The sequence below is a fragment of the Benincasa hispida genome, chromosome 9, assembly GCF_027475165.1.
Source record: "Benincasa hispida cultivar pf3 chromosome 9, pf3_genome.v1.1, whole genome shotgun sequence".
NCBI classification, from domain to species: domain Eukaryota; kingdom Viridiplantae; phylum Streptophyta; class Magnoliopsida; order Cucurbitales; family Cucurbitaceae; genus Benincasa; species Benincasa hispida.
In genome coordinates, this window is record NC_143486.1 from 6,934,426 (window position 1) to 6,950,973 (window position 16,548).

The 16,548-nt window shown below is 34.3% G+C and overlaps 1 protein-coding gene across 2 annotated transcripts; it reads left to right on the forward strand.

Annotated features, from left to right (window-relative positions):
* Positions 1-9,144: 9,144 nt before the first annotated feature.
* On the forward strand, positions 9,145-16,459 carry LOC120085791 (phox (PX) domain-containing protein). 2 transcript variants are annotated; one of them, XM_039041982.2, is made up of 16 exons: positions 9,145-9,822; positions 10,661-11,054; positions 11,138-11,315; positions 11,433-11,572; positions 11,662-12,880; positions 13,003-13,106; positions 13,199-13,343; positions 13,717-13,785; positions 13,881-13,926; positions 14,022-14,192; positions 14,271-14,455; positions 15,001-15,080; positions 15,181-15,316; positions 15,528-15,699; positions 15,798-15,880; positions 15,953-16,459. In XM_039041982.2, exons 1-16 carry the CDS (start codon positions 9,717-9,719, stop codon positions 16,094-16,096), a joined length of 3,372 nt encoding a protein of 1,123 aa, XP_038897910.2. In that variant the 5' UTR covers positions 9,145-9,716; the 3' UTR covers positions 16,097-16,459. The 2 variants fall into 2 exon arrangements, with proteins under 2 accessions (XP_038897910.2, XP_038897911.1); XM_039041983.2 differs by having other exon boundaries at positions 9,235-9,822; positions 11,245-11,315.
* The last annotated feature ends 89 nt before the right edge of the window (positions 16,460-16,548 follow it).

A 16,548-nucleotide genomic window follows, 5' to 3' on the forward strand; every position in this document is an offset into this window, starting at 1 on the left:
TTCCTCCTTCCCTTTACCAATTCCATCAAAGTCCACCCTTTGGATTCTCACTCTGAGAATACTGAGGACTTCGAGTGGTGGTGTCGTCCCCGTCGCCTGTTGTTCGTGCGCTGCTATTCGTGTAGACGATCGTGGTGTTGCTGGGCGATCACTTGCTGAACGAGAAAGAGGAGAGGAGTTCGTTCACGGAGAGACTAAGTTTTGTGAAGAAAGTCTTCAACTAGTAAGTTCTCAATCTCTTGTATTTTATCTTTTAAAGCATGCCAGTAATTTAGTGTTTTCAATGCATATTTGTGTGTTAGAATGTATGTATGAAAAATTCTGTCACAATGAATTAGAAAGATCCGTTTCCGCTCATAGGTACTCTTGTATAAGAGTTCCTTCAAACTGGACCATCTAAACTCCAAGTTATTGGAGTATTCTGATAGTAACTAGCTAGCAGATCTATTCGGCTTTAGGACGTCAGTCGCTACCTGGGGAGAGAAAACATTTAAAAGAATGAGCTTAAAATGCCCAGTGAGTGACTATTTAAGTTAAAACAGGCTTCCATACTTAAATAACTTAAACATGATTTTCAAAACATTTACATGATCATTTTCAGGGTTAGGAAATAAAACTGGAAAAATGAAATTATATCATAATAAAAACCCTAAAATAAAACTCATTATCATTCCTGTAAAGCTGTTTCTTTTCCTGAACATGTGGGAGAGTCATTTTGCTTAATCCCTAATAACCTAGTTGAGAGAGAGCCATTTTGCTCGATCTCATCAACATCGATAGCATGAGCCATACGTGAACGTATAACTAAATTGCATCTTGACCACCTTACCTGTCACACCTCTTCTTGAATTACCTTCCTAATCTGAGAAGAAGTGTGAAGACAGCAATTGCAAACCCTCTTATGACAACTACTAGCAATATACTTCCTTGAACCAATGCCCTTAGTACCTGATAAAAAAATTATATCTTATAACAGACCATTACCACATAGTCAACACAACTTAAACATACAGATTCTCATACAGTAGAACACTTATTCACATATATCATAGTTAAAGGGTCCAATAAGTCTATTTATAACAACCATAAAAACTCTACCCTGACTTCCCATAGTATGAACATAAGACTCAAGTTTAACAAAGACGTGATGAGCTATCTAAGCTTTAAGTTCCTGACATTCTTGAGAAGTGACTGACTGGCAGAATTGTTAAGCCTCGGAACGTTAACCACTATATCTTTCTTCATTCCAGGCCACCAATAAGATTTCTTCAAGGTCTTGTACATCTTGGTACTACCTGGGTGCATAGCATATTCTGAGTTACGAGCCTCTTCTAAAACTGCATTCTTAATGCCTGGTCATTAGGAACACATAACCTGTGCTCCTTCATTAAGGCTCTATCCTGTCTTAGAACATAATCTGTTCTCTACTGTTTACTTACCTCTTCAACTAACTTCTTAAGGTTAGGGTCTTCCTACTGAGCTCTAATAATATCATCCATCAAGGTAGGCCTTATCTGAAAATGAGCTAGCAACTCTCCCAAGTGGCCTACTGTTAGAGCTACATTAGCACTTTTAAATTCCTATAATAAACTTCCCCTTAGAGAACTTAGTATATCTCTGGGGTAACTCGACTTCTGACTTAGTGCATCGACCACCATATTAGCTTTACCTGGGTGGTAGTTAATGGTGTAATCATAGTTTTAATCAAATTTATCCATCTTCTCTGCCTCAGATTCAACTCTTTTTGTTCAAAGATGTACTTCAAACTCTTATGATTTGTAAAGATATGACATTTCTACCATACATGTAATTCCTCCAAATCTTCAATGCTAACACAACAACTTCTTCCAAATCTTCAATGCTAACACAACAACTACTATCTCTAAATCATGTGTGGGATAGTTACCTTCATGTTTCTTCAACTGTTTAGATGTAAAAGCTACTACTTTTCCTTCCTGCATCAGTACGCACCCTAACCCTGTCTGGATGCATAACAATAGATCTCAAATTCCTTCCCTGGAACTGGAAGGGTCAGGATTGGTGCAAACACCAATCTTTGCTTCAGCTCCTGGAAACTATGCTCATAACTATCCGTCCATTCAAACTTTGCATCCTTCCTGGTTAGACTAGTCAATGGGAGAGCTATCTTTGGAAAGCCCTCTACAAACCTCCTATAGTAGTCTGCCAAACTAAGGAAACTACGTACCTCTGTTACTAGGTCGTTCCCACTTAACTATAGCTTCTATCTTTTGGAGGTTAACACTAACACCTGCTGTTGACACTACGTGTCCCAAGAATATTACCTAGTCAAGTCAGAACTCGCATTTACTGAATTTAGCATATAACTGCTTTTCACGTAATGTCTACAATATTATCCTCATATGCTCTACATGTTTTCCCCTGCTATCTAAGTAAATTAAGATATCATCTATAAAGATAATTATGAACTGGTCTATATGTGGATGAAATACTATGTTAATCATATCCATAAACATTGTCGAGGTATTAATTAAACCAAATGGCATAAATAGAAACTCATAATGCTCATACTTGGTCCTGAAGGTCGTCTAAGGAACACCTGACTCATTGATCTTCAACTGATGATAACTTGATCTCAAATCTATCTTAGAGATCATTGATGCTCCTTTCAGCTGGTCAAACAGGTCATCAATAAGAGGTAATAGATATTCATTTCGTATCGTCACCTTGTTCAACTGCCTATAGTCAATGCACAACCTGAGTATGCCATCTTTCTTTTTCACAAACAGGATTGATGCTCCCCAAGGTGATACATAGGACCTGATATAGGCCTTATCTACTAATTCCTGCAGCTGAGTCTTCAACTCCTTCAACTCAATTGGAGCCATCTTATAGGGTGCCTGAGAAATAGGCGCTATCCTTGGAAGTAAGTTTATGGTAAACTCCACCCCTCTATCAGGCGGTAATCCTAATAACTTCTAGAAAAATACATCAATAAACTCCTGCACCACAAGGACATCTTCTGGTCCTGTCTTCTTTGTCTGTGAAACTATTACATGGGTCAAGTATGTTGTACAATCCTTACTCAACAACTTCGTGGCCTTTACCGCTAAAATCATATAAGTAGGAAACGTTTTCCTTTCCCCTGCAAACACTATCTTCGTTTTGCCTGGTAATTTAAAGGTCGCTTCTTTCTTATGACAATCAACAGATGCTTGGTATTTAAACAAGAAATTAATCCCTATATTGGCATAAAATTCTAACAGTTTTAAAGGAACTAAATCAATCACCACGTTCTGTTCCTCAATCATAATCACGCAGTCTCTATAATAGACATTAACTATTAGCACATCACCAATAGAAGTAGAGATAACTAACTCTTCAGGCATAGTTTCTAGCATCCTATCAATGTTCAATGTGAACATGCTTGAAATAAAAGAATGGTTGCCCCTGGATCAAATAACACATGAGCAGGCCTATTAAAAATAAACATTGTACCAGTCACAACATCCGGTGCATCCTCGGCCTCCTGTTGTGTCACAATGAAAACCTTGCCCTGTTGACGAGGTCGTTCAACCACATTTTTCTGTTTGGCACCACTAAAACCCTAATCTCTAATTTCACCAACCTGAGACTGGCTCACTGTCTGTGATACCGTCCTCTGTTCAGCTCGTGCTTCTAAAACTAACTGAGGACATTCTCTCCTATAATGCCCTGGTTTTCTACACTGGTCGCATATATTCTGCCCTTCATAACACTGTCCCGAGTGATGTTTGCCACAATTGGTACACTGAGGCTTCCTATCTGTACTAGGAACAGACACTTCTATCTGCCCTGATCTAGATCCCCAAACTGCTGGCCGAATCTCTGCCTACTTCTCCTCTGTTGACTTCTCATTATACTACCCTGAGAAAACGTTTGCCCATTGAAGCGGGGCTTAAAATCTCTTTTGCCTGACACTTTTGAAGTAAATCTTTGCATGTCTCCTCTGGAGACTTCCCTATCTCGCTTATTCTCTATCAGGCGCTCCTCTATCTTATTGCAGTCTCTACTAATTGGGAAAAATTCGTCCAGTTAGTTGTTGCAGTAACAGGAGTTCGTATCTCCCTTCTTAGTCCGCTCTCAAAATGTCTACATTTGTTTTTCTCCTCAACTATGATCGTGGAAGCATACCTAGATAGTTATGTATACTTCTGTTCATACTTGGCAACTGTCTTGTTACCTTGAACAAGTTTTAAAAACTCGTTCCTTTTCGTCTCACGATAAAAAATAGGATAGTATTTGTCTTCAAATATCCTCTTAAACTCATCCCAAGTCATCACCTCTGACTTGTTTCTTCTAAAGTCTATCACTCTCCACCATTCTGCTCTTTTCTATAGCAAAAATACTGCTAACTTGACTGTACAATCTTCAGGACATTCTGTTACCTGGAAACATTTCTCTATCTGAATTAACCATGTTGCAGCATCTGTAGGGTTAGTAGTACCCTCAAATGCAGTGGCACTTAGTGCCTTCATCCTCTCAATGCCATACTTATTCTCGAGATCTATCTGTATAAATCCTACACTAGCTATCAGCCTTTGGGCAATCCTATTAAATACTTTGTCCTACATCTGAGGATTAACTCTAACCTGAGAGGTACTAAACTCTCCCTCAGATGTAGCTTCCTATACTACTGGTTCTCTAACTGGATCTTGATCCCCTCGTATTATGGATCTTCAGTAGGATCACAATCCCTTTTAGTAGTCTACCGAGTCAGTCCGTCACCTCCTCGAGGCATGCTCCCTATAACATATACATTATTAGGTCATAACAACATTTACATTGTTGGGGTTGATGCTCTAAATCTCGTAGGGTCTTGTAGTTTGTAAACACCTGTATGAATAAACGCTTGTGATGTAATAATATGAGATATTTTCTTCACTGTTGTCTATGAAATATGAGATATTTTTTTCATTGTTGGACTTTTGGCCGCACAGCTTGACACAACTTCGTCGCATCGAGCTCTCTGTTAGTTTTTTCCAACTGTTAATTCCTCTCCATCTCACCCAAGAGCCTTATTTCCTAACACTTATAACGACCACCATGAAAATAATAATTATTTCTTCCTCTACTACAGTCACAACCTCGACCACAAATACGATCTCGACCATGATTATTATTAAAATTCATAGCATTCACTTAAGGGAATTGAGTCAACCCGGTTGGTCGAGATTCATGATTTTTCATTAATAACTCGTTATTTCGTTCGCCCACGAGAAGACATGAAATTAGTTTATAATACTGTTTAGAACTTATCTCTCGATATTGCTAATGCATGAGCATATCTGAAAGGTAGAAAAATGTATTCTTTAACATATTGATTTAAAATTTTGGAGCCTCAAGTGCATCTATTTACGACGAGATTTAAGAAGAAAAATTGTTTTTTCAGATCACATTTTTATGAAATTTCGGTGTATTTCGGCATTAAGCACTTATGACAAATAATTATTACCATTCATATCAAATGCTACAAATTCTAATTTTATAATATTTTTCATAGTAACATTATTACGAAAATATTATACTTATATTAGAAATATAATATATATCAAATATATGAAACAACATTTAATTTATTAATTATAACGAAGAGAGAAAAATTGACATACCTTTAGGACCTACCTTTAACGAGGAAAACGATAGAAGTTTGTGCTGATAACGTATTGTAAATTTGAGGAGCACAACAACGCACAACGAGAACATGGATATGGAGAAAATATAATAATATAATAATAATATATAATAAACTAAATCAATATTAAAATAAATAAAACATAATATATTAATTAATTAATTAATTAAATTAACAAAATATTAAATAAGGAATTTCTTTAAAATCTCCACTTTCTCTAATTTTCATGGATTTTGCCCAATGTGTGTCTTCCAAAACCCACCAAATACTATTATTTATAGGCAATTTGGCAAGTAGAAATCTACATTAATAATATGTGTAATGTTGAGACACATGGACAACACGAGAAATGGACAAATGGACACATGGTCAATGGACACTAAGCATGAACATCTAATGAGTATCTATTATCAAAATATTTATAATAAAATCCAAGAAAGAGACCATAAAAAAAATTTATTGGTAAAGAAAAATATATATTTTAGCTTATAATCTTAAAAATCTCTAGCTATTTCCTCACGCCTCCATTATAGATCACTGGTAAAATAAGCACATCTCAATTAACATAGAAAATACTTATAGAAAAATACTTATGTTGATTGAAAATTTCAACTTAATTTTTCTGTTTGTTTACATTTTTCAATTTTAATCGTGTTTATAATATCTTAAAGTTTAAGTGTTTTTTAGGTAAAAAATGTATTAATTATTCAATTTTACTTCTAATATATTATTCAATTTTAACAAATATCTAGTATGTTCTTACTTCTTTATTTTGTGTAATAGATAGGACATTAACTTTTCAAATTTCAACAGGTTCGAAAATTCCTAAAAAACTAGGATATATTAAATACCTATTAAACATAAACTTTAAATTTAAAAATCTATTAGACATTTTATCGAAAAAAATGCAAAAACCTATTAAATTGAATTCAATAAAAAAAACATATTGATTAAACTTGTAATTTAAACTCAACCAACAAATCCATATTGAGAAAAATAAATATTAATTTATGTTACTTTCATTTTAGACATGCTTTAAATTCTGTACACTTTATTTATTTATTTACTTATTCACAATATGTAGAATGGGAGATGAAATATATAATTTAAAACTTGATAGTATGAGTTTTATATTAGTTAAATTATTCTCATGTAGGTACTTATGTGTCATAATTTCTTCTGCAGTACTTATGTGTCATATTTTCTTCTGCCTTCCCCAATCAAATTTTTTTAATTCTTTTTCTTTAAAAAAAATTGTACATAATACACGTCATTATTTTGATTTACTATTTATAATTTATATAAGGTATAAAAACACCGTCATTTTCTAGTCTTCTATGTTTTTTTCAAAGAAATATTTTCTAGTTTTGCTTTTAAAAGAAATCATAGCCTATAAATCCAATTAATGACGTGTACTTTCTTTTTCCTTAAAAAAAAAAAAAGTTTTATAGCCTCTCCCTTGAGAATTGAGTCTCATTTTATTTGATAGTTGCGTTTTACCTATCCAATGAATAATCCAACTAGGCAACTACACAAAAATGCACTTGGACATGCTCCTCTATTGTGCTCAAACGTTTAGGACAAATCTACTTGAAAATGACTTTGCCCAAATAGGTTATTATTAGGGAATAAAATGCCTTACCAATATTTCGACATGTCATCGTAATTAACATATCGATTTAAGAATAAAAATTAAATTTTATATGAAAACCGGAACCAGGGAAAGCAGAGTGAACAACTTCACGTCCTACTACCAAGTTGCGTGTGTGATGATGTGTTGTAAAGTATCACATGATAAGTCTACCAAATTTCAAAAAGTATTGAAATTAATCTATTTTATTAGTTTGTTTTTTAAGATCTATACCTGGTCTATAAAGTATATACACGAATGACAAATATTCAAAATTTATAATTTCAACGTACATGAACATAGTTTGATTGGAAGCTAATGAAATATTGAAACTTTTTGAGGGCGTTTAGAGCAAAGATTATCTTAAAACTATAATAACTACCTCTTGTTATAGTAAATACTATTTTGTACTCTCCAATTAGCTACAGTTAACACTATTTCAAAACTCCATTTACTAATTTATTTACTATTTGTTAGAGTTTTTACTATTTTACCTTATCATTTGTTCCAGTATTTATTATTTTATTCTCAAACTAAAATAGTATACACCTCAAACGTATATTATTATAACTCAAACTAAAATAATCTACACTCAAACCCAAACTATTATAACCTAACTATAATAATCTATAACTATAATAGCCAACTTATTATCCCAAACGTCTCCCTTAAATTAAGAATTTGATTTCTCATTTTTTTTAAAAAACACAAAACCTATAATTATACGAAGTTAAAGTAGTGGTAGGATATGGACTATGAAATGATGGATCTGAATTTAATTCAACAATTAGCTTTTAGTCTTTAGGGAAAAAATGGCTTCGTTATTATTATTTGAATAATGAGAGAGAGGAAAATAAGTATAAATAAATAAATAATTACATGTTTAGAATATTTAATCACCTAGAAACAAATAGAGGGTTAGAAAACGGACGGCGTTGACAAATGATATTTTTTTTAGCTACTTATGCAATAAATAACAGTAAATATGGGGTAAAATGGAAAATGCCATGTTTTTATTTATTTTTCTATGTTTCGCTATGTAATTTTATAGAAATAGTAGTAAATTTAGGGTAGCCCATTTAAAAAAAGGGGAACATTTACTTTACGAACAATCTTCCAATAAATTTTTAGACAAATATCTATTTTGACGATAATTCTATTATTAGTTCAAATAAAATTCAATTGATTAAGTTAAAAGGAGTTTTTAACATAATTTAATGATGATTGATATGCATTATTTCCATGATTTTTTTAAGAACCAAACTAGTTAAGACATTACTATATACAATTTCTAAATTTACATTTGATGTTTCTTCTTCTAGGCCTCACAACCCGAGGTCAAGATACAAACAAAACACAACTAAACCAAATATGAAAATAAAAATAACAAAAATAAACCAAATACGAGAAAGAAAATACTCACAACTCAAGAAAAAAGTTTTAAGGAGAATAATCCTCCCTGATCCCTCAATAAAAGCCTCAAACTATTCGGAAGAATAAAGAAAAATCTCAACTAAACAATCTAACTAACCACCTTGAGAGGAGACATATTCTGCATACCTACATGTCTTATTATTATTAGCGTTATTTTTTACATTGAAAATCCTTGTTTGTCAAACGCAAATTATTCTAATTATTTTAGAAAGTGAGCATAAAACTAAAATATGGTATAGTTTTTTTATATATAAAGTAGTGTTATTTTTAAATATAAAAAATTAAATTAAAATATTTATAAAATATTCTAAAATTTTAGAATTATAAATAATAACCACCGATAGACTTAATGTTAAAATTATTTATAACTAAATGCTATAGCGAATTTTGAAAAAAGTAAATTTTAAAAGGGTAAAAGTAACTGTCGAAAGTTGATTCTAAATTCTGTTCAACGATTTGAATTCGGTTCCGTCTGGTGACAGATTTATTTATTTATTTTTCATGAAAATGCTTTGTTACGGATTTTAATTAAGAGAGGAATGGACGAAAACAATTATTGAAAAATTAGAGGATGATGATAGTATGAAAAATCTCCGATATTCCCATCTCAAAAATCCCAATCGTCCGAGAAGCGGATGAAATTCCAATACCCAAAATCGAATCCCAATTCCCAATGAACTGCGAAAGCGAAACTAACTATGAAGTTGGAAACTTGAAACCCCATCACTAACCATTTGATTTGATTTGATTTATTTTTTTCCATTTCTCCGCAATTCTTTCACAAATTTTAAATCTTTGCCCTCATTTTGAGATACCCAGTTCGTGATCGCTTCAATCTCCGATTGGGGGTTTCTGAGTTTTTGGTGTGGGTACTTGGATGATCATCTGCTTGAAAATTGAAAGATTCTTTCATTGGGTTAATGGGGCTACTTTGATTGAATTCACTTCCTTCATTTTTAATATCTTGCGACCGCAAATTTGATTTCTTAATTGTCCGGAATGAGCTCGCAGAATCAGGTTACGCTTCGGGACCTCCTCGAGGAAGCAAAGAAACGGGTTCTTTTTCTGGTGATATGCATTGTGGGTTTATCGTATATGATGTCATGTAAGAAATAGATTTCTTTTGCTTAATTTTGTCATGATCTGATTGAAGTTACTCCATCTTGGGATATTTGTTTCATCTTGCATGCTGTAGAACTCAATTCGATGTGAATGGTTCTTATTTCTTCTTTTGCAAAAGAATTGTTGTTGAATTACCTGTAGTAACTTGAATCTCACAAGCCACTTTAACTATTTATGGTCATAACCACATGTTTAGGCCTCAGAAGAACACTACTTTACTTTGGGGATACAATTCTAGTTCATTATTATGGTTACTTGCTTTCGTTGAGTTATGGTCTCAAAGCAGCATTAACTATGTCGTTTTGCATAGAGAAAATGAGAGGCTACTGGGTTATTCTATGAGGATTTTGACATCCTACTCGTTCAACTGGATAATTTGAATCCTTAGGTTTACTATTCCATTTTGCACTATCGTGGAAATAACAGTTCGTTTGTTCTGCACTTGCATAGTTTGTTCTTAAATTTACATAATGAATCAATTGATAATTGGAAATGGTTTGTAGACTTTTCTTAGAGAAGATTATTGATGCGCGATGCGTGTATATATATACACATATATAATATATTCTGTGTTTGAACTTCTTTTGATGGGAACCGCTCTGCATGACTGGAGAAGTTTCCCCTTCCCCATCCCTCTCTGACACACACATCCCTGTTAGCACTGTAAGTTTATGAGAAAAGGCTTGCTTTTGAGGTTTTTCAGTCTATTTTCAGTTTCTCTCTGCCTTCCTGAGGCGGGTGGATGTGGTATTTGTATTTGTATGTTAAGGATGCAATCTTTTACTTAGGGATATATTAAATTTATCTTGTTCCTGTTTCAGTGACAAGCTCCTCAGTTTGGGTAAATTTACCTGCTGCTGCAATTTTGATCGTGCTCATCCGCTATTTCTCTTTAGATTTTGAAATGAGGAGAAAAGCTGCTACATATATACGTAGACCTTTACCAGAACATGGTATTTCCCAGGAGAAACTTGTCGAGTTTCCTAAAGTCGTAAAGAAGTCAGAGTGGAGAAGGAAAGTGAATTCACGTGTTGCTGAGGATGCAATAGATCACTTCACTAGACATTTAATTTCAGAGTGGGTGACAGATCTTTGGTATTCTCGTTTAACACCTGATAAAGAAGGTCCAGAGGAATTGATAAATATTGTCAATGGTGTGCTTGGAGAAATTGCTGGACGCTTTAGGAATATTAATCTGATTGATCTTCTAATGAGGTTAGTTCTGACATATCTATGCCCTATATCCAACAGTTGAAGGCTTTTGCTGTTTAAAATGGTTAACTAAATTTTGGGTGCAGGGATCTTATTAATCTCATCTGCACACACTTGGAAAATTTTCGTTCAACTAAATTAAAATTAGAGAAACGACAATTAGGAACCATCACAATTGAACAATTGGATACAGAACTCAGACGACACCTGGCTATGGAGAACAGGTTGCACCCTGCTTTATTTTCTCCTGAAGCTCAGCATAAGGTCTCAATTCTATATTTGACTATAAATGATATAGATCCAATGGATTTGCTTGCAAGGGTGAAGTACCTTGCACTTCATTGTATGCCATAGTAAAAATGAATTATTTTCCTTACACAGGTCTTGCAGCATGTGATGGATGGTCTTATTTTATATACATTCAAGCACGAGGATCTTCAGTGCTTATACTTCCGTTATACAGTGAGGGAGCTTCTTGCTTCTGCAGTAATGCGGCCAGTTTTAAACTTAGCTAGCCCAAGGTTTGAACCAATTTATTTTTCTTGATTGTGTTAAGATGTCTTTCTGACTTGATGCTGCTGTAATATATTTTTAAATTTCTTGATAACAGGTTTATTAATGAAAGAATAGAATCCTTAGTCATAAATATGAAAAAGCCTAAGACAGTGGAATCGATGCATGAAAATTTAGGGTCCAAACCTGATGGATCTCCAAGCATCTCCTCTGAAGATCTTTCCAAGTTCCTTGATCCTTCTATGGCTGGTGTTGAGCTGGTGCAGATGAAAAATGCACAATCCACCAATCCTGCAAATTTACCTACAAAATTAAACTCAAATGCTAGTTTATCCAAGGACCCACTTCTCTCAATTGATACTCGATCTTCCCGGTCTTGGAACTCAGAGCCTCCGACATCCCAAAATGTTAATGAAAGCACTATTCAGAAACATAGCTCTAGTGGAGAATGGGGTGAAAAGTTGGATCAGTTTTCTCGTAGAAAGGATAAGGCCCTAGCTCCTGAGCATTTTGAAAACATGTGGGCAAAAGGGAGAAACTACAAAATGAAAGAAAATGAGAATCAATTAAACAAGAATGCCCAGCAAGGTCTCCTTCAAGGGAAGCCTCTTTCAATCTCAGTGAAGCGTGAGAAGAGAATATCTAAAACGATTGATATTGAAACTGAGGGCAAGCTTAATTGCTCTAAAAATAGCACTGTTCACTTGGGCTATACTGACCAGCTTACAGTTAATGGTTCATCCTGTCGAACAGATTCAGACATACTAAATGACTCTACCATGATGCATTATCAAGACAATGATCGTGATGCCATGCACCTGAATGATCATGACTCAGATGGAAATACTTCTGAAGATGAGGAAACAAGCAATGTTACAGGCCTTGACTCTCCTGTAACCAAAGTTTGGAATGCTAGAAACAACAGAAATGTTAGAATTTCACACATTCATCACCCACTTGAGAGTTCTGATGGTTGTAGAGTTAAGAAGGCAGGTAAAGGGAAAGATCACAATAATAGGTTATCCAGGAATCAGTCTGGAAGGAAAAGATCCCGTCATAACAGTGAGAAGTTACCTGTTTGGCAAGAGGTTGAGAGAACAAGCTTTATATCTGGTGATGGGCAGGATATACTAAATTCTCCTCTAGGGCCTGGAAACGACGAGGACTCTAGTGATGATTCTGATATGGAGAGTTCAGGAAGAATTCACAGTGGAGCAGCGGCTTCTTCATCTGTACCTTCAATTTCCCATATTCTTCCTAGTGATTACTCGCTAAGTTCTCAGATGGTTGATTCATTCTTTAGGCTGAAATGTGAGGTATTTTTTATTTTTTATTTTTTTTTATTGAAATCTTAATAGTTCATAATTGTAAGCATGTAGAAGTTTTGTTCTCACATATGATGATGTGGTTGTGACTTGTGACTTTATTGTACATTTAGGTGACGGGTGCAAATATAGTAAAGAGCGGTTCAAGAACATTTGCTGTATATTCCATATCTGTTACCGATGTAAATAATAATAATAGCTGGTCTATCAAAAGAAGGTTTGTACTATAAATTCTCTGGGTTTATTTTTCCTTAATCCATTCATTATTTTCTAACCTTTTGCATGCACTTGTCTTTCTTATTCTTGCAGGTTTAGCCATTTTGAGGAGTTGCATAGACGTCTAAAAGAGTTTTCAGAGTACAATTTACATTTGCCACCAAAACATTTCCTTTCCACGGGATCAGATTTTCCAGTTATTCAGGAACGGTGTAATTTACTTGATAAATATTTAAAGGTCCAAATTCATCTTACTCGATTATCTGTTTCATCATTTTTGTCTACCATAATAGTTGTATATCCTCATCACAGAATGATCCATATGAGTTGCATTTGAATTCCAGTTTAACTCAACAAGAAGGTCACAATTTTTCAACTGGGTCTATCCATTTTCATGAACTAGTTCGTTCATTCCATTCTGTTACTCTTTTGTTCTTGAGATTTCGGTACTGTTACTAATGTATATTTCATCTGTAAGCTCTGTTGGATTGAGTGCAGCATAGTATGCGTTTTGAGATTTGTTTCACTCTTTATTTTTTAGAAGTCATTATATGGTAGTTAAGTTCTTTATTTAAAGCTTTTGACCAATTTTCTTTTCTGTTATTCTTCAGAGGCTTATACAGCTCCCGAAAATTTCAGGATCTATTGAAGTTTGGGACTTTCTCAGTGTTGATTCCCAGGTTAGATCTTTACTTACCTCCTAGATATCAGCCTTGATGACCAGAATCTCTAGTCCGGGATATTTAATCTATATAACCATGTCTATACGTTGCAGACATACATATTCTCGAATTCATTTTCCATCATTGAAACTTTGTCAGGTAAATCATGTTAATTTAGATAAAATTGAATTTGACTTATCTATTATACCCTTTGTTTGTGTTAATCTATTGATATTTGTTGGAAAATGTTACAGTTGATCTTGCTGATAAACCCCATGAAGACAATAGAAGTGTTTCGAACCCGAACAGCCCTTTATCAGGATTATTACCACTGAGGAGAGACCATGCAATTGCTGAATGCTTGGAGCCTAAATTGCAGGCGAAAAGTAAACTTCAGCCTAATGGCTTGAGATTGAACTCAAAAGGCACGTCTATTTTCTCCAGTAAAAACAACTTTTCAGGAACTTTGTAGATTATATTTGACAATTATGATATTGATTCAGATGCTACTGTGGAGACGAGTGGATTGCTTGATAAGAACTCTGGAAGAACTGAGAATCAGAAGGAGAATGGAACATTATCCAATAGAAACTCTGGGAAAACTGAGAGCCAGAATGAAAATGAAAAATCAGGAGAGGCTTCTGATTTGCTTCTTGATGCTGCTACTGATCCAATGCTACCCACTGAGGTAATCTTTAACTTCCTCCAAGCCTTTTTTGCAGCTATACATACAATCAAGCTAAATATGGTGTAATTCATTAATCTCCTCTCAGAAAATTTGGAAATTTCAATTTCACACTTCATGTATCTATTTTGTTTCAATTGAGTTACTCAAAATGTTGAATTGCATTTGATAAGTTGATAAAGTGACATCAAAATATGTTTTAATAATTGAGTCGAAAGTACCATTTGTTTTTAATTTAGTAACAATATACATATTTAACCCGTAAAATTGTGAAACTATGTAACTTTTTATAATTTATTCAACCTAAAATGACTTCCATTATTGAAAATGAAACGATAGAAAAAGAAGAAAAGAGAGTATTATCACACCAATGATTATGAGCTTCATATAAAATGATGTTTATATCACATGTCATGTTTACTTCTAAAACTTTAGATAAAAGTAAAGTTATGACTGAGATGAAAATTTAAAAAAGTTATATATATGTAGTCTAGCTATTTGTTTCATTGAAGGGTAACATGTGGTGTTTGGTTTGGAACTATTTGCAGTGGGTGCCGCCAAATTTAACAGTACCCATATTTGATTTGGTGGATGTAATATTCCAGCTACAAGACGGGGGATGGATCAGGTGCTGGATTATGAAGATTTATATTCATTCATCCATTGAGATAGTATTTTATTTTTGTAGTAGATTCTTAATTGGAGTGTGTGTTACTGTTGAATTACAGGAGAAAGGCATTTTGGGTGGCAAAACAGGTGCTGCAACTGGGCATGGGGGATGCTCTTGAGGATTGGTTGATACAGAAGATCCAACGTTTTCGCAAGGGATCATCCATGGCTTCCGCTATCAATCGCCTTGAACAGGTACTTATGAGGCAAAATGGTTTTTTTCTCACTGTTGTAATTCTTGTTGGCCATACGGTAGAATGATCTTCACTCGTTTTCTAGGAACTTAATTTTCTTTAACAACATATTTTTTAAAATAATTTCATCTGATTTGAAAATTCTAGAAAAAAAAATGTATATGATAGATAGCCTGTTTAATTGATGGGGATATTAAATGTGAATTTAATAGATTCTGTGGCCTGGTGGGGTATTCATAAGCAAGCGTCCAAAGCAACAACCATCACCCGAAGGCTCGTCTTCCGGCAACTACTCCAATGAAATCCTATCCCCTCGATCCCTTGAGGAATTGCAGCAGCAAGAAGCTGACCGTCGTGCAAAGTTCGTGTATGACTTGATGATCAGTATGTTTACACTTATTCCCCATCTCAAATCTCAATTTTAAGTTGCTTTCACTTTAATATCTGTTTTGATCAACTTACTATGAAATTTGGGTATGAAGCTAATGCTCCACCTGCTATTGTGGGGCTTGTTGGTCGAAAGGAATACGAGCAATGTGCCAAGGATTTGTATTACTTCCTTCAGGTACTTTGCATATTTTGAATGAGTAAAAGCATCCTTCCTCTGCTAAACTGACTTGTGATAATACAATTGCAGTCAGCTATTTGCATGAAGCTATTGGCGCTGGACCTTATTGAGCTGCTGCTATCAACCTTGTTTCCAGAGCTCAATCCTGTCTTCAAACAGTTGCACGAAAAAAAGGAGAAGTTTGGCAAACTTGAACTCGATACGAATGTCTAAGATTGCTTTGCATGCACAGGTCATGGTCTTGGACAAGTATTACTCCAGCATTCCGTTGTGCCATATCGATTTTGCTTTACAACTACATTTTTGTTTCTGCAGTTCAGAGTCTATTGCCCCCATTTTTGGAAATTGTAGCATTTATTCCCTTCTACAGTCTATCCCACACCTGAAATGTCTTCTGCCAACCCCCATTTTTGTTTTTCTGCAGCATTACCATTTTTAAGTTGTGGTGGTTTGTATAGTGTAGTTTAATGTCCACGTTTTATGTGGTTGCCATTGTGGAAGGGTTTGGTTCAGATATTTTCTCCAACAATCCTATATTTCGTGTTCCAGTGATTCGATAATTCATTTGAAAACCAAGGATGAGAATGCTTGATTTTGTAGGTACTTAATTTAAAGCCAGATTACAATTAAACAATTTATTAAACAATTTGTTCTTGTTCGATAAT